This window comes from Gastrolobium bilobum, unplaced genomic scaffold, assembly GCF_033153095.1.
Source record: "Gastrolobium bilobum isolate Gb01-03AN ecotype WA unplaced genomic scaffold, APGP_CSIRO_Gbil_v1 utg2182, whole genome shotgun sequence".
Classification (NCBI taxonomy): Eukaryota; Viridiplantae; Streptophyta; class Magnoliopsida; order Fabales; family Fabaceae; genus Gastrolobium; species Gastrolobium bilobum.
In genome coordinates, this window is record NW_026899651.1 from 884,171 (window position 1) to 909,568 (window position 25,398).

At 34.0% G+C, this 25,398-nt stretch overlaps 1 protein-coding gene and 1 non-coding gene across 2 annotated transcripts; one reads left to right on the forward strand and one right to left on the reverse strand.

The window, feature by feature from the left end:
• Positions 1-440: 440 nt before the first annotated feature.
• On the reverse strand, positions 441-547 carry LOC133292295 (small nucleolar RNA R71). Its single transcript, XR_009748893.1, has one exon. It is a non-coding gene; the product is annotated as a small nucleolar RNA R71 (small nucleolar RNA).
• An 18,691-nt stretch (positions 548-19,238) lies between these two features.
• On the forward strand, positions 19,239-20,375 carry LOC133292275 (adenylate isopentenyltransferase 3, chloroplastic-like). The gene has a single exon (XM_061490675.1). The coding sequence runs from the start codon at positions 19,367-19,369 to the stop codon at positions 20,336-20,338; it is 972 nt and encodes a 323-aa protein (XP_061346659.1). The 5' UTR covers positions 19,239-19,366; the 3' UTR covers positions 20,339-20,375.
• Positions 20,376-25,398: the final 5,023 nt, after the last annotated feature.

Here is a 25,398-nt window from a genome sequence, read left to right on the forward strand (position 1 = left end):
TTACAGTTTGATCTAGAAATCGAGAAAACTGCAAAGAAGAATCGAAAGCTAGCCAAGCAAAGAAAGGAGGAAGATCTTCGATTTCTAAGCCAAACACAGAACCAGTGATGGCAGCTAATAATCCACCTCCAGGAGAGGAATTAATGGAGTCAATTCTCGCTCCTCTTTTCACGAGGCTGAACTCTAGCATAGTCAAGCCACCGATAGATGCCAACAACTATGACATCCATTCGTCGCTGATTACTTTGGTGGAGAAGAATCCTTTTGGTGGGGAGGACTATGAAGATCCTCATGACTTTGGACAGATTTCTGAGAATCTGTGATACAACCAAACATCATGGAGTATCCGATGATGCAATCAGACTCCTAACAGTATCCGAACATGGGACGAGTTAGCATCCAAGTTCTTTGCTGAGCACTTTTCCAGGGAAAAGTACAATAAGTTGGTGAATGAAATCACCAACTTCACTCAACAACCGGGAGAGACCTTATGTGCAGCCTGGACCAAATTCCAGGAGTTGATCAGAAAATGCCCCCAATACGACTTGCCAGATACCAAGAAGGTCAGAGTCTTCTACAATGGAATGACACCAGATTCCAGAATGGTTGTCAACGGTGCAGCCGGTGGAACCATAGGAAAGATGACAACGGCTCAAACTCTGGAGCTGATTGATTACATGGCAAGGAATGAGAATGCTTCAATGGAAGTTCAACCAGTTCAACAATTTCAACCAACAAAGGACTTCTGCAACTGGGGAACAATGATGCGTCACTAGCAGAGCAAAAGATTATATCCCAACAGCTAGCTAGCCTGAATGCTAAGTTGGATAAGATGCACATTTCTATGGCTCAGGTTAATTCAGTTAACTGTGAGTACTGCAAAGGAGAGCATGAAACTAATGAGTGCTCAACACTCATGGGAGCTGAGCCGTTCCAGGTCAATGGAGTTTGGTATGATCCAAGGCCACCACATAATACCCAAAATTTTCAGAGGAATTAGAATGGTGCTCAAGGAAGCAATTTTCAACGGAGAATTCAAGGTGGAGGGTTGGATTATAAATCCAACAATTATCTGCAATCTTCTCCGCTTACACATAAGGAGCAATCTGAACTAGAGAAAGCAATGCTGCAGCTTTCCAAGACCACAAATGATCATATCCAGACTACTGATGCTTTCATGAATGAAACAAGAGCCTACCATAAGAATCAAGATGCATCCATCAGAAATTTGGAGACTCAAATTGGCCAACTTTCAAGACAACTAGCTGAGAGGAGTCAAGAAAGGAGCAATGCAGTGTCAAAGAAGCAATGCAATGTCATCACTACAAGGAATGAGGAGCTAGAAAAAGAGGAAGTTGAAGTTTCTACAAGAAAGGATGAACAAGCTCAAAAGGATAAAGAAGAAGAAAAGGAACAACCTCATGCAGTTCAAAAGAAGCAATGGGATTTCTCACGTTTTGAGAAACCTCCTTATCCCATGAAGCTCAAACAACAGGCACAGAAGCAACAATATTCCAGGTTTTTAGATATGTTTAAAAAGTTGCATATTAATATTCCTTTTGTTGAGGCTTTAGCTAATATGCCTAACTATGCTAAATTCATGAAAGATTTATTGTCTAGAAAGCATAAGTTGCAGGATTGTGAGACAGTAGCACTTACTGAAGAGTGCAGTGCCATTATACAGAAGAAGTTCACACCAAAGCTTCGAGATCCTGAAAGTTTCAACATCCCAATTGCGGTAGGCAACACTAATGTTGGTTGGGCACTTTGTGATCTAGGAGCAATCATCAATTTGATGCTATTGTCAATATGCAAGTCATTGGAAATCTCTGAGATGAAACCAACCATGGTCTCTTTACAGCTTGCTGACCGTTCCTTGAGAAGACCTAATGGAATAATAGAAGATGTCCTTGTCAAGGTTGACAAGTTCATTTTCCCTACTGATTTCATTGTGTTGGATATGGAGGAGGAGAGTGAAATACCCCTTCTATTGGGTAGACCGTTCTTGACCACAGCTCGAGCTATGATTGATGTAGAACAAGGAAAGCTCGAGTTGAGAATGAATGATGAGAAAATCACTATCAATATTTTCGATGCTATGAAGAATTCATCTGATCATAGTGATTATTTCAGACTTAATGTGTTTGAAGAGGTGGTTATGGAAGAGAAAAGTGATTATCAAGTGCTTGAAGAAGAGTTGATGGCTCAAGATGAAGATACTCCACAAGAAGAGCTATAAGTTGTTTTTGAGGTGCTAGAAAAGAAAGAAAATGATCTAGTTACAGTAGCACCAAAAACAGAATTGAAAGAGTTACCTGAAACTCTAAAATATGCCTTTTTGGGAGATGAAGAGAAATACCCCGTTATCATCAATAAAGAGTTGTCTATGGATGAAGAAGAGAAGTTGTTGAAAGTGCTCAAGGAGCACAAGAAAACTATTGGGTGGTCTATTTCTGATTTGAAGGGCATCAACCATTCTTTTTGTACTCATAAGATTCTAATGGAAGACAATGTTAAACTTATGAGACAACCTCAGAGAAGACTAAACTCCACAAAGAAGGAAGTCCATCAGCGACATGAAGAAAGCAAGCTAAATGTTAAGATGGAAAAATCCAGGAGTAAGGAAAAGCATGTGAAGACTAAATTTAAAGTTCCTGAGAACCCTCATCCTCATCCACGTGCATATGATTATGGAAAGACACAATACTGGATCAAGAATATTGGGTCATCAATGGTAGCATGCTTCCAACCACCATAATCACAGGGGGTTACGTTAGGCTCGTGACATTAAACAAGCGCTAGTTGGGAGGCAACCCAATAAATTTTGAGTCAAATTTTTTATTTATTTATTTAATTATGTTGAGTCTTTTAAAATTTTGAAAATAGTTAATTTTTGAGTTCAATTTTAAGTCATTAAGACATCTTTAGTGCTTTGGGTTGTAATTCTCCAGTACATTGGTCATGTTATTTTCTGTTTGATATTTCACATGTGTGTGTTGTTTTTACGTGCGCAACAGTTATTTTTCGACTAGTTAGTTATTGCTGAGGACAACAATATTCTAAATCTGGGAATTGGCCGCATATGTGTTATCTGAGGTATCACATACAGAGGAACAACATAAAAGTTCAACAGAAAATCAGAGAATTCATGCTACTTCAGGGGAGTTATTTTAACCTTTCCAGTTTTTTTTTGTTTTTGTTTTATTTTATTTTTAGTAATAATTGATATGTGAAAGCATATTCAGATTAGAGGTGCTACTCAGTCAATTTCTTGATTGAAAATAAGGAAGCGTTGTATGATATGTATTATTGTCATGGCATTGCATAGAGCATGCATAGAGATTATGATTGCTCTTTGTTGATTTTTATGTGAATAATGGATAATGATGCTTGGAATGAAATTAGGAAGAGTCTAGTTTGATACCACAGCTGGTGAGGTTTATGCCTATACAGTTAATTTTTTTTTTAGAGAGTCCTCACTGTAGTAGTACTCTAGAACTTGATCTAATTATCTCTCATGCATGTGTTGATTGAAGTGATGAAGGCATTTTATTCTATTAGCTTATGGCCAAATAGCCACCTGAAAATTTTTCCATTGCTAGCCATGTTGAGCTTGAGACTGTTTTTGTTCAATTACCTGATTAAATGGTCTAAACCACTTCCACCAAAACTTACCTTGATTGAGATTGAAATGTCAATAATCAAAAGTTAGAAGTGATTGAAGTAAGCTCCACTAGAAGTTAAGCATTTGAAAGGAAAAAGAAAAGAAAAATAGTCCTCAAATAAATTCAAAGAGGAAAGAAAAATAAATTGAAAAATTGAAAAGCAATGATGAAGAAAAAGGTGAGAAAAATGATGAATCATGAATTCAAGTAAATAGTGGAGCTGAAATCTGAATTGAGATATGATTGCGTTTAATGAAAATGGTGTTTCAATCTCAACGATTATTCAGCTACTTTCCAAATGACCCTAACCTTAAGTTGAGCCAAGTTATAACCTTGAGAAGCCTTTTTGACCGGTTATGCATGTGTTGGAATTCCTCATCTTCAGGAACTTGAGAATAAGATCAAGCTTATGGTAGTGCAACAGCTGTGATGGAATGAGTGATGATGAATACCCCCAAACACTGAGTGATGACGAATATTATGTCTTGTGAGGGGTAATCTAGTTAGACTCTGCTATTTGAATGAAGTTGATAAGCATCGTTTTAAGTTTTGACTTGGAAATCATTCATGCTTAGTATAGTAATCGTTATGATTATCGGTGCAATGTTATGCCTGATTAATTGAATCTTGCTTCCCATGTTTTAATCCTGTTTATTGCTGAGGACAACAACATCTAAATCTGGGAATTGTTTGATGTGCGTCTAGCATATAATGCTTTCTAGCTTAAATAAAGCAAAGAATTAATCATAAATGTGTGAAAATAAGTCATAAATGCAAGAAATATTGATTATTCCTTCTCAATCATTCTCTCACTCAATTTATGTGTTTTAATAGCAGGAAACACCAAAAAAGAAGTGAATGAGAGAAGTGCAGTTTTCCAGATGGCGCAATTTGCGCGCGACTTGGCGCAAATTGCGCCATTTGATCCATTTCGTCCTTGTATCTTGGCGCAAAATGCGCGGGACCTAGCGCAAAGTGCGCCATTTGACAGATTTCCCTCTGTTTTCCCATGCAAATTGCGCCAGAGTTGGTGCAAAGTGCATGGGCGATACTTTTAATTTTAATCTAATGCGAATTACTAAAAAAAAAGGCCCAATTGGAAAGCAATTGAAAGGAGGTTTTCCCAAAACCTAATAAAAGGATCAGAAACAGAGGAATGAAGCACTTTTTGAAAACAAGGAAGAGAAAAACAACAAAGAGAGGGAGAATTCTTGTGAGCTTCTTGGAGTTTCAAAGATTCGAACGATCAAGACGGAAGATCTTCATCTTCTTTGTCTTCTTTAGGTTCTGAATGTTATTTTCTTTTATGTTTACTTTGTCAGACATGAATATGTCTGGCTAGTTTCACTATTGTGGTAAGGGTCACAACCCTTGATGTGAACCCCTTGTAGTTTGGTTAAATTTATATTCATTTATGTCAATTGAGCTATTTTATCTTGTTCTTCATCTTATAATTCTTATAGAACTGATCACTCTTTTAGGATTGCGAGGGTTAGGGTTTTCAATAGGAATATTAGAACTCTAATTCCTGACAGGAGGTAAGATAATTGTTCATGTATGCACTAGTGATAGGCTACATGAACCGCAAACGTGAAAGATTCACTGATTCGAAGGCTTAACTTAAAAAAGGATTTCTAAGGGATTAAGATCCTAATAGGCTTAATAAGGTTAAAGTCGCTAAGGAATTAGGGTTTAACCAATTAAATAAAAGATAGTGAATCGTTTGATCAATTGCATAATTGAATGTAAATGTTAACTCAGGTTACAATGTGGGGATCATAAAGGTGTTGGCGTCTCTTTACCGCAATATTCTCTCAATTACTTACTCAACTTTTATTCCGTTGTTCTTGAATTTCTTTAAGAACTTTTGAATCATTTACAATTTCTTGAATAGTTCTCAATTATTTCACAAACCATAATTGTTCTCAAATCATTTTTATTTATCCAACTAGAGAGGAATAGTTATAATAAATTTGGTGTCTCAATCTTCGTGAAGACAATACTCTACTTACCCTTTTATTACTTGGTACGATCGGTACACTTGCCGATTTCGCAACACACAACTTACTTATTGGTATGTATGTTATTTAATTTTTATTTCATTAAAAAAGAATAAACATTCTGTACTAAAAACAAAAAAGAGTAAACATTGAAATTGGTCCTAAAAAATCAGGATGTCATCACATTAGTCCGTCAATAATAGAAAAGTGTCACCAAATTTGTTTGTATAGAAGACTTAACTGGTGGCATGAAATAATAAATTTAGTGATAATTTTATATTTTGGAACGACTAATTATGTGAAAAAATATTTGAAAGACTAAAATGATGACACTTTCATGATTGAGTGGGTAATTTGGCTAAAAAAATTTGTGGAACAAATGTGATGATACCCTGATATTTCAAATAGAGGATTTATTTGATTAAAAAAACCATTGTTTCTTTAATTCTAATTAACTAATAAAATCATCATGATTTGGTCCTACCCAAAGTAATTTTAGTGAAACTGAGATATTATTCATGATAAAATATTATTTTGTTGTCTGAGATTCCCGATATTATTTCAAAACTTACTTGAGGGAATAACTCGTTGCCACACAAATTAACATGAATTGATAAACGATGATTTAATTATTGGTTGTTTATTTATTTTTTTCATTTTTCATTTTTGATTTCCTACCATTTAGCTAATGAATGCGCTCCCTTTTTTCCAGATTATTTCACATCCTAAGATGCTGCTTCGCGTGAGATTCTTTGAAAGAATTAAGAAAATAAAAATCTACCACATTTCAATTCATTTTTAAATTTCTACAGAAGCAGATTAATATGTTTAGATATTATTTAATATAATGACTTTACACATGGAATGTGGCTTTTGATATTTTCAAAGGCTAATCTATATAACTTCTTTTAATAACCAAATAACTTTGGACTTTGACGTGACTATGAACGAAGAATATATCAATTTCCTGTTTAAAGAAATAATTGAAAATTAAAACCTTTATTCCTTAATGATATATAATTTTTTAATCATTCCTTCCTGAAATCAAGATGCTTATCCCCGCATTGAAAGAGGTCAAACAAAAACAAATCCCACCTCTTTGACAGTTGATACATAAATTATTGCTTAAACGATGGTAGCTGATTTGATGATAAGAGAATTGAGTAAATGGAAAGAAAATGGTTCGATTCTCACATATTATATTTGGGAGGAATTTAAATATCTTCATCTCCGATCCATTCGTCCCGTCCTTCAGATTAGTTCCATGGAGAACTAACTCATCTCAAAAAGATAATTAGAATTGATTTAACTCAAAAGAAAATTGCTAAAATCAAGTACTAAAAAAAAATATCACAAAAATCCTGCTCATACATACATAATTGATAAACGTAAAAGAAAGTTAATAGTATTGAATTAGTGATAAAGAATTTGAGTAGTGTGTATGTGGGGTGAGTTTAAATCTCAATGCTTTAAAAGAAAAAACATAAAAGATACTGTAGTTCTTCATAGTTAATAAATAAAAAACTACAATCGTGCCAATTGACCTGCAACAGATATCATACGAAGGCTTCACAAGTAAAATATTCACATCAAGTGACCTATACCTAGAATTTGTAGGGTGGTTAAACTGATTTTGTTGAGTCCAAATTAACCCACTTTTAATGGGTTCAGATATTAGATTTTTTTTCCAACTTAATTAAACTTAAACTACCCTAGTTACCCAATTTGATCAAATTAAATTGTTTCAATTTCTATTTTCATTTAAATTCAACCAAATCAACCAATGTTAACAAAAAGCAACACTTTTTTTAGATACTGATTTGTATTTGAAACACTAATGGATCTACTAGTTTCGGATTTGAGTCTCTCTAGCTACTATTATCAAGAGTTGTGACTTTGAGAAATCAAACCCCCAATACTTTGGATAAATTAAATGTTAGGGTCTAACTGAAATACCACTAGACCAATAATTTTTGGATAAAAAAATAAAGGGTTCGTTTTTTTTGCAATTATTGTAGATAAGTTATCTGTAGTAAATTCAATACAACATCGTTTTAGGACGAAAATCATAGTATTTTTGTAAATTTAATTTATTCCAGGGCTATTATAGTCTTTATAATTATAATTTTTTAATATTTTAATCCCAAAACGATGTCATTTTGAGAGTAAATATAGATAACTTATCTGCAGTAACTACATAAATATTTTTCTGAAAAATAAATAGATATCTCTCTTTACCAATGTTTTTGGTGTATGTGAAAGAAAAAAAAGTTAATCTCATTATTAATAGTTCAAATGAAAACGAAAATTATTTTTAAAATTCTTTTATAGTACAAGAAACATATTGAAGTCCCTTGTTAACACGTTATTCACCAAAGTCCAAAGATCTTACAATGTTGTCTAGATAAAATATTTTTTATTTTTAAATACATCCAAATTTATCTAGTTTAGTAAATGTATTTTATCAATAATCATTTTAATTTTATTTAATTTTATTAAATTTTATTAAATTTTTCGTGATATTTTTAATTAATATGTTGGTGATTTACTGATTTTTAGGTCAAACCAATATAATTGCTTCGGTTTCAAAAACAATGCACATTAAATTTATCAATAAGTTACTCCTTAAATCAATAAATTGGGCAGCATATATAACACCGTTATTTTATTTTATTTTTCCTTACATGCATAATGAAACATCAAGTTATTTTTCTATCACGGCAGGTGTATACTAAGGTTCAGCTCTAAGTTCTTATCTCTTTGCCTTAGTTATGGATGGACTAACAAAAGATATTCAAGAGGAAGTGTCATGGTGTATGCTTTTTTGCATATGATATTGTGCTTATTGAGAGACAAAAGATGATGTTAATAAAAAACTTGAATTATGGATAAGCACGTTGGAGTCTAAAGGATTCACGTTAAGTCGGAGCAAGACTGAGTATATGAAGTGTGAGTTTTCTCTGGGAAGAGATGTAGACCAAGATCTGGTGCATCTACTTGGTCAATAGGTACCCAATAAATATGCTTTTAGATACTTGGGATCCATTTTGCAAAAAGACAAAGAGATTGATGGAGATGTAAATCATAGAATCAGAGAGTAGGGTGAATGAAATTACGTAGTGCTTCTGAATTTTTATGTGACCTCAAAATTCCCTTAAGCTAAAAGAAAAATTCTATAGAACAGCAATAACACCTGCAATGTTATATGGAACTGAATGTTGACCAGCACATAAGCAACATAAACATAAAATGGGAGTGGCAGAGATGAGGATGTTAAGGTGGATGTGTGGTTATACGAGGATGGATAAGATAAGAAATCAAGATATTTAACGTAAGGTAGAAGTACTACCGGTAGTTGAAAAGATGAGAGAACATAGATTAAGATGATTTTGGCACGTAATGAAAAGTCCCCTGGATGCTCCCAGAAGAACAAAAGTTTGTTACCAAGAACTCAACACAAAGAAAAGTAGAGGTAGACTGAAACTTACTTGGGAAAAGGTAGTAAAACAAGACTTAATAGAGTGAGATATAGATTGACGAACAATGTGCCTTAGGACGGAATCGAGAAAAGCTATTAGCATATGCAAGGGCTAGACTTGTTGTTTTTTCTTTGTTCCAAATGGTCCCTTTTAAGTCATTTTTCTCTTCATTTCCCCTTCTTCTTTTACCCTTTTTTTCTTTATCTCTTTTTCGCTTCCTTTCCTTTTTTGTTTTTTTGTGTTATTTATTTATTTATATTTTATCTTTTTTTATACCCTTTTTATTTTAACTTTTATTTTTATATATATTATTATCATTATTATTTTATTTATTTTTATCATTTTGTACCTTTTATTTGGATTTATCTACCACCGACTTTAATTAATTTGTAATAAATGTGTTATTGATGTGCATGAGATATAGGACAAAACAATGATACTTACATTCAATATTGGCAATTTGAGGAGGGAATATGAACTATTCTTATTTTGTACCGCACTAATAGAGAAGAATATCAACGACGACATATGATATAATAATACATTGACATATATATCACTTATAGTTGAAGGTACTTCCGTAACGAGCTAAACCACAAGTAGTGGATTTATGTAATCACTCGCAAATTAAGATCGTTGGCCAAGCGAAATTGACATTGAATCGGAAAGTTAGACATAGGGAATGAAACAGGGTGTTTGCCGAAGAAAACGACCTTTCATACTATTGGCATAGCTAACTTTCGTTGTCATGCATGAAATTAAGACACAGTGAGTATCAATCTTAAAAGTTACCCAGTATTTACCTTACAGTTCATCAGAACATGATATGCATTTTGTTTGGGTCATTGTTCTATTTCTCAGCACCGTTTCTATGCTTTTGGAAGGTTGTGCCAGATTTGGGGCACTAATCCAGTTAATTGGTCACTGTGAGTCTCAGAAGTACGGACACGCGAAATTTGAAAAAAAAAAAAAAAATGTGTTCAACATGTGTCAGACACTAATATGTTTTGACACGCGTCCGATACTCGATTAACATTTTGAGACTCGCGGTCAACACTTTAACACGATCTGACATGCTTTTTTGACATGCAGTCAACTTTTTCCGACACGCAGTCAACGCTAGGGGTGAAAGTGGGCTGGGCTGAGCCGCACTTTGCCCCGAAAAGCCCAAGCCTATGCCAGAAAATTTCAGTTTGGCCTGGCCTGAGCCTAGTACGAGTCTAATTGTTAGCCTGACTTAACCCGTTTATAAAAAACAAATGGCTCGGCTTGGCACATTAGCCTATTAATTTTTAACTTCCAAGCAGAACTATGAATCATCTTCACAAAATACTCAAATTCTGTTGCTAAGACAAAAATCACAATTTCAACGTCCAAACAGAACATGAATCACAATAAAACTCATCACAATTTGCATTAAATCACTTTCAAAAGTAAAATGCTCTACTAAATAACATATATTTCATCAGATCCAACAAATAAATCTATACTATGTAAATTAAAATAACTACATAAATCCAACAAACACATCATGATGCTTGTAGTAGCCAAAAAATTCTCTCCATCTTCTCCCCTATACAAAAATAATTCCAAGATTACATAAGTTGCTAAACAATTTGTAAATGTAGAAAAGAAAAACAAGAATAAAGAATAGAAACAAAAAAAATAAGCTTAAGAAACAAAAAATCTTTTAATAGATTCATATAGGAAATCTCATATACTAAGATGATGGTTCCTCTTATATAAAAAATAAAGTCAAATTTCTATTAAAATTTAATCGAATATAATTAAATTATAAAATAATTTCAATTGATTAAATTTATACCTTTTATTTTTTCTTAAGTCATACCTATTAACGTAGTCAATCTTCGTCGTATATTAACACTTGGATGGTATCTTCAGCCAAGCTAGAACCATAAGCATCAATAATATTGATTTTTATGGTATTGTAGAGATTGGTACAGATCTTATGCAACTCTCAAATATAGTATTGGTGAGGGAACGAACCTAGGTCCTTCCACCACCTACTTAGTTCACATGCACCAATTGAACTATCGACATTTGGTACTACTATGAATAATATTATTTTATTAATTTAAAATAAATAATATGATATAGGCCGGCATGAGGCTTATAGGCCCGACATGTAAAAAAAAGCCTATCACCTACTTTCTAAAAAGACTTCTTTAAAAGCCCGGGCCTGTTCTATTTGATTATATGTAATAGGCCAAACCCGACTTGATATAGGCTAGGCCGTAGGCCCCTGTAGGCCAGCCTGGCCCACTTTCACCCCTAATCAACGTTCCGACACGCATCCGACACATTTTTTTTTTTAAGTCTAAATTTTATTTTATTAACTAAACATAAAAAATAATTTATAATTTTTCTGTTAAGAAATTTGACATGAAAAATTAACAAGGTACGAAATTTTTTTTTTATATATATTTATGTTATGAAATTTGAATATTTGATTGATTATATGACTTATTATGGATTGTTATATGTATTAAATATAAATTATATTACATATATTAAAAATATTATTTAATATCAAAACGTGTCCCAGCGTGTTAATTAAAATATGATGTTTTTTAGAATTAACGTGTAGGGGTGTCATATCATGTTGTGTCCCATGTCAGTATCGGTGCAACATAACTGTGAGTAACACGTGCACATGAACAAATCAAATCACGAAGGACATTGTGTAGTGACAGTGTTATACATCTTAAACTGATAATTATGAAATATCTTGCAAACCTATTTTGTTTGTTTTTGTTAAAATTATAAATTATCCACTTTAACTTTTTTTATTTATTTTTTTGGATAATTCCACTTTAACTTTTATACTCTCGCAAATAACCCTATTATTATAGTTTTGGAAATTAATATATATATATATATATATATATATGTGGAAAATATTTATCCTTTTAAATGACACAATTTGTGTCATTTCACTCTCACAAAGAGATGGGACTCATAACTTTATTTTTTTGTCAACTCTCTCTCCTCTTTTGTCTATCTTTTTCTCTCTCTTAAAATGACACAACTTTATATCTTTTAAAATGACCCCCAACTCAAGGCTTAAGCGCGAACCAAGAAGAAAATTCAGATTTGAAGAGCGCGCTTAAGCGCGTCATGTGAAAATTCCATGCATAAGCTAGGGGGCTTAAGTGCCCAAATGGAGGCTTAAGTGCCCCAGAAACCCAACTTAAGCCCATATGAAATAACCATCTAGGGCACAGATTCTTGGCCTACAAAAATACATTTTGGGTCAGAATTAGTCATTTTTTCATGTTCCTAGAGAGTTCTTGGTACTTGGAGGCAGAGGAAACGCGGAGAAATTCACAGTTTATGTTCGTGAGCGGCAGAGACGGATCAAAATCAAGCTTGCACCGGAGATATTGAAGATTCACCAATCAACTATGGAGTTTGGGGTTTATATTTTCTTTCGTTCTTGATCTTGCTATGTCTGGCTAAATTCTTAAGTAGTTAGGGTTAGATGGAATTCAGTTAATCGTTTATGTCTTGAACAATTCTTTATGTTAATTTTTCTTTTTATCATGAATGAAATTATCTTTTCTTAATGCTTTATATGAGCTTGAATTTTATATATTGATCTTAGGTAAATGCAAGAAAATAGGAATGTTGATGCATGATTTGTATCTGATAATTTCACCGTAAGCTTTATGATTCTAAGGATATACATAGGGTCTGTGTAATCGTTAGATTCTTGAATTTAATGCTTATCTTCTTGTGGAATAACCGGGAAACTAGAGTTCTTGCAAGATTTAGGGTAACAAGGGATTGAACCCTAATTACATTAGAAAGAATCGATTAGATTGATATTAAGGACGATTAATTTAAAGAAGGAATTCAGACATAATCGAGAGATTGAAGGAAATCGAAGCCCTAGCTATGTCTAATTTATATTAGTTAATTCAAATCTTAAATTTTTTGTTCTTAATTATTGTTTTTAATTAGTTTTAATATTGAAATTTCAATTCAAATCCTGTTACAAATCAAATTTCGACTGTCCAACTTAAGTTGAAGTAGTGAATTAGTGATTGAGTATAATCTTCGTTGGAACGATTCTTTACTTAAACATTATATTACTTGTACGACCGGTTCACTTGCCGTCCGTGAGCGCAACAAGTTTTTGTCCTAATATCTTTTCAAGAACCCTAGTTCCCTAGTTATTCCCCAAGAATATAAGCATTAAATTCAAGAATCTCAAGATTGCACCAAACCCTATGTCTATCCCTAGAATCATAAGGATCACAATGGAATTGTCAGATACGGATCATGCACCAACATTCCTATTGTCATACATTTACCTAAGATCAATCTACAAGATTCAAGCTCATAGAAAGTGATGTGCCTTTGGCATATAGATATTTCAAAGAAAAAAGAACAAGGATTTGACAGTAATTCAGTAATAAAAGTTATTATTTTTGAAGAATTATTGATAATCCGTCTTCAGACACACTTTCACTCTAATTCAATGTTTTTGTAGGAGGAAAGCATGAAAAAGCTACTGCTGCAAACATCCATCTCACGCAAACAGCGTGAGAATGGCGCGGATGGCGTCATGACCACGGCCTTTCCATGCAAATCGCACCACATTGGCGCTGATCGCGCTAAGATTGAGGAAGAAAGGACCAACACCACTGTCTCTTCAAGCCAGTAGCGTGGAATCCACGCTGATCACGCCAACTGCAGCTGCTGTCAATTGCCTGCCCGCGCGGATCGCGCGATATCCACGCTGCTCGCGCGGGCGTCGCGATTACAATTCCTAATTTAGTGAGTTTGCTAAAAACAGAAATTAAATCAAATCTTTGAGAAGATTATGACCTGATTGGGCAGTTAGATATAAAAAGGTAGTCAGAAACCCTAAGGGGGGGTATCTTGGAACGGGAAAATATCAAAAATATAAATTGGAGAGAAAGCTCAGGGATTGAAGGTTGAAGATCAACATCGAGGAAAATTGAAGATTCAAGACTCTTCATCTTCTTCTATTTCTTCTGGTTTTATTCTTTCATGAATCCTTTTTCTTTCTTTAAATTGTCAGACATGACTATGTCTGGCTAGTCTTTTATTATTGTGGTAAGGGTTACAACCCTTGATGTGAACCCCTTGTAGTTTGGTTAAATTTTATATTTATTTATTCCAATTGCATTTATTTTATCTTGTTCTTCATCTCATAATTCTTCTAAAACCGATCACTCTATTAGGATTGCGAGGGTTAGGGTTTTCAATAAAGATATTGAGATTCTAGTTCCTGACAAAAGGTAAAATAATTGTTCATGTATGCACTAGAAATAGGCTACATGAATCGCAAACGTGAAAGATTCACTGATTTAAAGGGCTTAACTTGAAAAAAAAATTCTAAGGGATTAGGATTTTAATAGAGTTAATAAGGTTAAAGTCATTAAGAAATTAGGGCTTAACCAATCAAATAAAAGATATTGAATCGTTTGATCAATTGCATAATTGAATGTAAACTTTAATTTAGGTTACGAGGTGGGGATCATTAAGGTGTTGGCTTCTCTTTATCGCAAGATCTCTTTTCAATTATTTTCTTAACCTTTAATCTGTTGTTCTTGAGTTTTAAAAGATTATTTGAATTATTTGCACTTTCTTGAATTGTTCTCATTTTTCACAAACCACAATTGTTCTTAAACCAATTTTATTAATCCAACAAGAGATGAACAATTATAATAAATTCAGTGCCTCAATCCTCGTGGAGACGATACTCTACTCATCATTTTATTACTTCGTACGATCGGTACACTTGCCGATTTCGCAACAAGTTTTTGCAATACATCAAGTCTAAAACAATCACTCTGGTCAGATGAATTCATCAAAGACATCAAAGACATTAATGTGGTTCCTCTGTATCATATGCGGTGCGCCCAATTCCCAGATTTAGAAAATTATTGTCCTCAGCAATAAAGCTAAACTAGTCGAAGAATAAGAACTTCTGCGCAGTTAAAACACACTCACACTGATTAAAGCATTAATTTAACATAACTGAACAGGTAACTAAACATCATAACATCTCAATTGTCTCAACACAAAACAGAAATTTTAAAAACATAACTAAAAATAAATGGTGATCAGTCATCAAGCCACAACTCGTCCATGTCATCCCCTCCTGCAGCCTGTGGTGTCTCTGTAGGCTCTGCTGCTGGCTTAGTAGGGATTGTGGTCTCAATGGGCTCTTCAGGAGCTGGTGGTGGTGGAAAGTGTGGCTGAAAAGCGGACGTATCCACTCCAGTGACTTGACAGATGCCCTCTAGCATGCGTGTCCAGTAGTCACCCTGCATGCTCAAATGGTCAAACTGTCCCTGCATGTTCTGAATTTGTCCTTGCATGGTTAGAATAACAGGGGAATTTGCATAAAGGTGCTGTGGTGGTGCTGGTCTCTGAGGTGCTGTGGATGTGGTGGCCTGGTGTGCTGCTGATGGTGTAGCCTGTGGTGTTGCAGCGGAGGGATGGATGTGCTCGGGATGGGGACCATAAGGTGCATGAGGCCACAAGCGCGGGCTCTTCGTAAGGAGAGAAGATGGTGACAACTCCATAGCTCTAATCATCTGCTTGTTGTATTCATCAACAAGCTTATCACAATATGTATCATGTGTCATGCGGGTAGCCACCTTAATATCCAGATTCTCATCTGGTGGTATCTCAACTCCTGCTTGAATGCACAAGTGCATTATCAGAGAGGAGTGAGCCAGCCTGTGGTCGCCTCTGCCGGCTGTGATGACATGTATGATCCTATCAGACAAGATCTAAAATATATCAAGGTTCTTGTCACTCATCAGTACATAAAGTAGTGTGGCCCTCTCCACATTCACATATATAAGATTAGTAGATGGTATAACTGAGGAATTAATGAACTGATGCCAAAATAAAGCTTCACCAGATAAGTCATGCTTCTCTGTCTTTTTAGGCACATGATCCAACCCTGCTTTTATTATCCAAGCAGAGTACAATCCAATAATCCCTCTCTTCACTTTTTCTGCCATATCTGGCATATCTTCCCTGTATAAACTCCTTGTGGTTGTGAGTTGGAGTTTGTTGTAGGTTGTTCTAAACTTGCAACCTTCAAGTCTATTATAGGAGGTTTTCAAGAAAGCCTTTATGTCTTCAACTGCAAATGGAACTTCTTTTCCTCTCACCCAACTTACTCGGTTGGTGTTGACTTTCTCTTTATCCACATTGGCACAGAATTCCTCCAGAATAGAGCTAGAGCTCGCAGTGGAAAATGTAGCCAATGTTTCCCACTTCTTCCTCTTGATCATAAACATTATAGGACTATCTTCCTCAAAAGTTTCCAAAGCAATTTGCTTTTCTGGTATCACTTTCTTAGGCATGAACCATTGTTCATACCTTTGTTGGTGCTCAGTAGAGAGGAAAATGTTTTCACCATAACTGGATGAGGCTCTTGGCCTCTTGCTACCAGATATAGTAGTACCCTTGGTTCCGGTCTTTGTGCCCTTCTTTGTCTGCTTTCCCTGAAAACCAAAAAAATACCAATGCATTTATCTTATGGAGTATAATGATTGTAACCAATGATATCCAGCAATGCATTGTATGTAAATCTTTTGTCAACAATTCCCAGATTTAATTCTTGATTATCAATGTAAATGTGTATCACATTTTATTCTCAACAGAACATTCAAGAATATAACCTACATTATGGATAAAGCTCTCATACACTCAATCAGTTTCATGATATTAGTCAATGACATGCCTGAGCTTCATCTAATTTGTTATTAATCAATTCAACAACCATTTACACAATCAATCAGTCCATATATGAAATCTATGCAATTCTATGGTTATCCACTTCAACTAGATGCTCATGGATTTATGGAAGAATTGAGTGCAACGTAATCTATGATTAACAAGGAATATACTCAGCCAACATCATGAAAATCAAGACATTTGACTAGCCAACACATACTAGCAGCATGACAATTCATTCACTAATCAGAAAGCATTAAGAAAAGACAATTTCATTAATGATAATAAGGAAAATCAACATCAAGAATTATTCAAAATATAACAGATTAATTGAGTTTCATCTAACCCTAACTACTTAAGAATTTAGCCAGACATAGCAAGATCAAGAACGAAAGAAAATATAAAAGGTTCCTCAAACTCCATAATTGATTGGTGAATCTTCAATATCTCCAGTGCAAGCTTGATTTTGATCCGTCTCCGCCGCTCACAAACATGAACTGTGGATTTCTCCGCGTTCCCTCTGCCTCCAAGTACAAAGAACTCTCTAGGAATATGAAAAAGTGATTAATTCTGACCCAAAATGTGTTTTTGTAGGCCAAGAATCCGTGCCCTAGATGGTTATTTCAGATGGGCCTAAGTTGGGTTTCTGGGATGCTTAAGCCTCCACTTGGGCGCTTAAGCCCCCTAGCTTATGCATGGAATTTTCACGTGGCACGCTTAAGCGCGCTCTTCGAATCTGAATTTTCTTCTTGGTTCGCGCTTAAACCCTGAGTTGGGGGCTTAAGCTTCCTCAAGCAGTGGCTTTTTGCTCTTTGATTGGAATTTCTGGAATTTCAGGGAGCTTAAGCCTTAGATTGGAGGCTTAAGCCCCTCTTCAACAACTTGATATCTTGATTTTCTTTAGATAAGATCTTCAAATCTTCTAGTTTTGATCTCCACCTATCCAATCTTGATATTTGTTTACATTTATCTTCAAATCCCTTCAAAATAGCAAATATATTTTATTTAATTCATAAATCATAAAGTTCATGTATTTTATATCAAAATCTTAGTTTTTACTCATTTAACTTGATAATTCTTATTATTTTAGTCTATAAAAACAAGATAAACTAAAGGTTTATCACAAATAACTACAAGAATAATTTGTCATATATTGAAAGGTTAAGAAAATTAATTACCAAACACGAAATTACAAGGAGATTATTTATCATATATTGAAAATTCAAGCAGGCTAATTCCCAAAAGAAAAAAAGATGGAAATTCTTACCTCCACCCTAATCACTATAGTTAAGATACTTTTTTTTTTCAACACAAATGTTTGGAGGGAGGAAGTGTTGTCCCATCCAGCATGAATGGAATTCAAACATTTTTGTTATAATGTTAGACTAACTTATTTAGGGTAGGTTATATCTATAAATTTTTTGTTTACGAACTCTTACAAACTACACTAAGTATGACCGGTCATACTTCAATTAAGAGAGTGTGACCGGTCATACTTCAATCAAGAGAGTATGACTGGTCATACTTAGTGTAACTTGTAAAAAAAGTTTATAAACATATCCTATCCCAACTTGTTTAGTCAACCCTCCTGTTAAATCAACTTATCCTGCTTCATACTTATTATTTGTACGAGTACATATAATATATATTTTATCAATTATAATTCGTTACCTATCAATCTATCATGGATGGGAATTTTTTTTTTAACAGTTGGAGACTGCATATGTAATTAGCCGTACATTTGATCCCTTCTAGCACACGGATTCATTTTCTGATAATTTATAATCTTATGATGTCCTTTAATTACGAGATATCTAAAATATGAGATAAGTGTAAATTCAAATATTTCTCATTATATAAAGCAAGATAATATTTTAACCTATCTAATTGTGAGACAGGCTGAGTGGAAAAGCTGTTCTAATAATAAAATGCTACCTATAGTGCCTTGCGGAAAACATATACACACACACAGACAAAATTCTAAACAAACAAACATCAGGGAATAATAAGAGTACCTTATCACATCAATATTCTTTATGCAATTTGGCGCTCTTTGCCATATAACCCACTAAAGATAGAACCTACCATATATGCCCACTGTTTTCTCATATATAAACAAGACCTTGAAGAGCTTCTTTGTAAACATTGGCAGAATATTTGTCAAGCCCACTAGCTTCCTTTCTAGTTGACAATTAATAATTCCTATACTTCTTTATATTTTCATCAACAGAGAAGCATACAGTGACACTTTTGACCTCTTTCGCCCTTACCTACGCTATAAATATTCCACAAACCCTTTCCTCAATTCTCAATTTACTACTATATTTCTTGTGTTATGAGCTTTGAAGATGTGTTACACTTCCTAATCAAAAATTCTCCCCACAACTTTAATTATCCTATTTTGTTCTAAATTTTCTTGCTCTTTATTGGTTTTATTGTTTTTTCTTGAAATTGGGTTGATAAGATCACCATGACCATGTCAATGTTAATGTGCAGACTAAGACAACCCCTAATAAATGTTCCTTGCAGTGGCCAAAAATTGAATGGGAGGCAGATTCAAAAAGAGAAGGTAGTGTTGGTGATGGGAGCCACAGGGACAGGGAAGTCAAGGCTCTCCATAGACATAGCAACATGTTTTCCATCAGAAATCATCAACTCTGACAAAATTCAAGTCTATGAAGGGCTTGACATAATCACAAACAAAATCTCCAAGGAAGAACAACGTGGGGTACCCCACCATTTACTAGGAAACCACAACCCCAACACAGAGTTCACAGCCAATGATTTCTGTGACATGTCATTAGTAACCATTGACTCAATCACTGGCCGTGAACAGCTTCCAATCATTGTTGGAGGCTCCAACTCCTACCTTGAGGCCTTAATTGACGACGATGATTACAAGTTCCGATCAAGGTACGATTTTTGTTGCCTCTGGGTGGACGTGTCAATGCCTGTTCTTCATTCCTATGTAGGAGAACGTGTTGATCAAATGTTTGAGAATGGAATGGTGAATGAACTGAGACCCTTTTTCAATCCCAACGGGGATTACTCACGAGGGATTAGAAAAGCCATTGGTGTTCCCGAATTTGATGAGTATTTTAGGAAAGAAGCATTTGCAGATGAGGGGAAAAAAAAGATGTTACTGGAAGAAGCAATGAATGAAATGAAGTTGAATACTTGGAAGCTTGCTAGGAAACAGTTGGGGAAGATTCATAGGCTGAGGAATGTGAAGAGATGGGAGATTCATCGCTTGGATGCAACACCTGTGTTCCGAAAGCATGGTGTTGAAGAAGCAAATGAAGCGTGGAAGAAGCTAGTGGCAGAGCCTAGTGCTATGATCGTGGCTCACTTTCTCTATAACAAAACCACTGCTAATGTTGTTTCTGTTTCTGACCTTAGAGTGCCATCTTCCGACACCGTTATGACTGCGGCAACATGCTAATAATTAACAATGTTGTTCGGCCCAGAAATTTTTTGTTTTTAATCACTGCGGATTAACAGTTTTACGAGAAGTAGTTTTAATGACATGTAATTTACAACTTGTTTAAATTCGGTATTTATAATTATGAGTTTCCATTTAATAAATAAATATTTTATATAAACTTGAATTGACCTCGTTGGTAATCCGATACTAGATTATGGAATAAGTAATAGTTACCACTTACCACCTCTTATAATCAATATTATTACCGTTAGATCAAAATTAAATCAATAACCTTCATTTTAAGATATTTTGTAACCGTTGATTTGATAATAAAATTAATAATAAGAAGTGGTAAAAAAAATTTATACTAAGTATAATCTTTTCTTATATTATTTATAAAAAAAATAAAAAGTTAAAACGAAGAATCAAAAACTAAACAAGAAAGAAAAAAAATAGTATTGTAGATATGTCATATGTCCATACAAGTTTTAAAATGACTTTGTACAAATTAATGTGATTCTGCTGTCCCTCTGACTTTGCTAAGCAAGAAGCATACGGATTATTCGAGATTTCTAATGCAATCGCATTTTCTGCTTACGGAAAATTTCTACGGTTAGACTTTTTAAAAAAGAAAAATTGTGGACACCTCTCAAAAGATTCCATGAAAAGGGCTTCTTTTCCAATCATATTTCATCCGTACAGCTGCACAGCAACATGGAATTCCATGTCTTTCAAATCACACCATTTGTCGTTATTTCCGTACGAGATGCCACATGTGTGCCATCATCGCTTCGTTTTTTCTTTTTTAATTCGAGATCCTTTTTATTTATACCGAGAGGATGGATTTCTTAAAAAAAAAAAAAATTTATCTCTTGCTTATTTTAGTAGTGCGTTTTACAAAAGTTAAAAGGTTCGCTTTTTCTATAGTTAATGTAAATAACTTATCTTATGTAGCATCGATTTTGACACGGGGCACAAGACACGATACTCCGACTCGTTAATTTTAAAAAATATTAAATTTTGACACGTTAGGACACGTTTTGATATTAAATAATATTTTTAATTTATGTAGTGTGTATTATATTTAATATTCAATAATTTAACAAAAGATAAATATAAACTTATAATATTCATAAATTTTGCAAAGAAACATAAGATATCCCAAATATTTATATTAAACTCAATAAAATAGTAATCGTAATCCAACGAATTTAATAGTTGAAACTAAAAACTCAACGCAACGCAACCTTTAAATCTTATTTTGAATTTTCTATAACGCGTGTTGGAGTGTCGGGAAGTGTCGGACACGACACGCTAGGATTTTTGAAGTATCGGTGCTTCATAGAACTTATCTATAGTGAGTCCAAAACGACGTCGTTTTGAAACAGAAATTAAAGTATTTTTGTAATTATAATTTTTTTCAGGGTTATAATCATTTTTTTCATTATAAATTTTTTTAATTTTTCAACCCAAAACGACATCATTTTGGGAATGAATGTAGATAACTTATCTACATTCACTTTAGAAACATTAAAACCAAAGTTAAAACTATTTAATTTTTAAAAAAATATTTGATTTTTGACTTCTATTTTTTTAAGTTAAAAAATTTAGATTCCAATTTTTTTTTTTTGAATTTTTTTATAACTTTTATTTTTTTTTTAAAGTAAACATTCAAATAAACTTTATAGTAGAAGTGTTTTTTTCTAAAAAAAATTGTTTTTGACTAAAAAAATGTTCATCCAAACAGATCCTAAATTTTCGGTCTAATTTAAAAACAAATGTTAGCATATTAGATTTTGGGAGATGATTTTAAAGAAGAAGCTAGAGAAAATAATCTCATGTTATCCTCACATTAATTTTTATATATTTTTTTGTTTTTAAAACAAATTTTTTAAAAAACAAAATTGGCAGAAAAACCAAAGTTTCTTGCAAGAGAGCCGATTTCGCCTTAAATTTGAGGAGAAAGTGTGTATCATGACACAAAGTTATGTCATTTTAAGTGAGAGAAAGAGATAAATCATGAGAGAGAGAACGAGTGAAATTTTTTTTTAAAGATGTGAATCTCATCTCTTTATCAGAGTGAAAGAATATAATATGTGTCGTTTAAAATAACACATATTTCCCCCTAAATTTTATACCTAAGATGTCAACCAACCATTAACTTTTAAAAAAGTGAGTTTTTTGTTCCGAGCAATTTATTATTTTGATTTTTTTGAGAAAAATCTCGAATCCAACTCAGAATCGAACAAAACTTAATATTATTTTCTGATTCGATAATTTTTGTTTTTCTAAAGCTCAAATTCCTTGGTGAGATTTGATTTTTGAAAAAAGTGTGTGTCATTTTAAATGATATAAGTTGTATATTTCATAGACACAAAAGAAGTAGGATTCACATTTTTATTTTTTTCAGTGGGACTCACACCTCTGTGTTTGTATCTATGAAATGACACAACTTATACCATTTAAAATGACACACATTTTTTCAAGATTTTTTATTTGTTTAATCGGAACAAAAGGGGTAAGATATGGTTTTCTTTTTCCAAGTGAAAATGGTCCAGACAATTATCTATTCAAACAATGCACAAACGCCTTTTTGTTGTTCCTCAAGGATATTGCCCTTTTTTTCCCCTTCATGGGTTGGATTCTCCTATCCGTCCTTACCTCAGCTGTTGGTTAAAGCAATAGTCCCACTATCTATAAAGCCACATATTGGTTTACAAATTAATATAGACTGACATGCTATCCCAACATCAACCCTAATATTGATATTTGATCATAAGTATCCTTTAATTATAACTACTAATGGTGAAAAGAGAGACTAATTTCTTAATCAAATTATATATATAGTAACAAACATTATTTTAAGTTATGCTTAGTCAGAATAGAAGTTATGGAAATGAAAATGAGTAACAATATTTTGGTATATCTACTATAAAAGAGAATAGCCACTATTGCGCATCGTATCAAATGAGAGATGATTATTAATTTGTTTCAAATGAAAAGTCTTAACCATCTTATGAAAAACAAAAAATGCTTGTTCATTCTATCACTATCACTCTTATCGTTAATTGGCATCTCTGCCCCATAGCTACTACCATCCCTCGTCATTGTTATTGCACCTATCTTATAATCGTCAGCACAACTATACATGCAGTTCGCATTTTAATTTTAATTTTATAAGCAGATATTTATCTCTTGGGTAGAGGATAAGTAATGCCTTACACCCACTAGTTGGGATCGATTCGACCATGGTGGGGTGGTATTTAATTCATTCTTTTTTTTATTTTATTTTTCATAATCAAGAGGACTACGTAAAAAGAAGAAACTGACCACTTGTAATATATCAAAGTGACACCTGTTATTAAAGACAGTGGGTGATGTTAAATCACTAAGAGGTTTGAACCCATGTATAAAGCAGAGGAGGAGGTAGATGATCAGAATTATCACTGTGCAATTATAAACAATTAAAAAAAAACAGACTTACTTGTCAAGTATTAGAGAAAGACAGAATGATGAATCAGATATGCAAAATCAGAAGGATAAAATCCGAGCCCACAGAACGTGTCTCCTTAAGACAACTTGCCCCTTCACTGATGCCTAAGGTAGATGGACACTTGTCTCCCAGGATAGAACGGATTTCGTCTGAAGAGTGGCGGCACTACCAGTCAACAGCCCAAACGAACACAACAAAATGCCAGAGGAAACTACACCGGAGTATGAAAGGAACATGCAAAACCGGAAGGAGAAAAATTCCGGCAGAGTTTCAGTGCAGAAAAATTGGATCCATTTTCTGAAGGTGTCAGTGTCTATTTATAGACAACGTAAAGTCACGTTCCAAAAGCCACCTATTCGACGACGAAACAACACATCTGTTGGACACGAAAAGACACATTCGTTCAACACGAAAAGACACTCATTCAAGGATGAAACAACATGTCTGTTAGGATGAAACAACATGTCTGTTAGGATGAAACAACATGTCCGTTAGGATGAAACAACATGTCGGTTAGGATGAAAAGATACATCTGTTTGTCGACGAAAAGGCACACCTTTTCACTACCAAACTTCTTATTCATAACCAATAGATTGTCTATACAATATGTATATATATATATATATATATATATATATATATATATATATATATATATATATATATATATATAAATTCCAACAATCCCCCACATGGATAAGAAGTCAAATCATCGTGACAAAAAATGCACAAGAGTATAAATGCAAAGTGTAATTTCCTCAACGAGAAACAACTGCATCGAGACAGGTGGAGTTACCTTTGAACCTTCTCTAGTGAAAACCTATCGGATATACTCGGTCAATCGGTGGTCTAGGTCGACTTGAACCGTCAACCTTTAGTGTATACCTAGACAATAGGAGTCACACAATTGCTTCTCTAGCATTGTTGGTCCTTTGTTGCGCCCATTTTGACCGTGGGACACTTGCCTGGTTCTGCGAGTGTTTTAGAGAATCGGCCTTTGTAAAATTCTCATAGAAGCGGCCCTCACTTCACACTCACATAGGTGATTTCTTGTGATGTAACTCACTATACATCATCTGAACACAACAGATTAAGAAATCATTAAAAGCCTAAGTGCTTACCCTCATAAATACACTGCCTTGTCTTAGGAATGAGTATGAGTTTAAAAACTCCACAGTGTTTGAACAGTCGACCATCACTTAGTTGTCTCTTTGAACCTAGTTCATGGGATCTCCACTCTTCTAGGTAGAGTTACCGCAATGCTCAACAATTGATAGGCCTTAAACCCATTCCTTTCGACAAATTTTCGACCAACTCTCTAGGAATCCCTTTGGTTAACGGATCCGCTATATTCTCCTTAGACTTAACATAGTCAATTGAAATGATTCCATTCGAGAGTAGTTGTCTTACGGTATCATGTCTACGACGTATGTGTCTAGACTTACCGTTATACATGACGTTCTTGGCCCTTCCAATAGCTGCTTGGCTATCACAATGTATGCATACGGCTGGGACCGGTCTTGGCCAATTAGGAACATCCTCAATAAAATTACGAAGCCATTCGGCTTCTTCACCGGCCTTATCT

Excerpts from the sequence above, each read along its gene's own strand:
- LOC133292275 (XM_061490675.1), top strand. The coding sequence starts at position 19,367 with ATGACCATGTCAATGTTAATGTGCAGACTAAGACAACCCCTAATAAAT.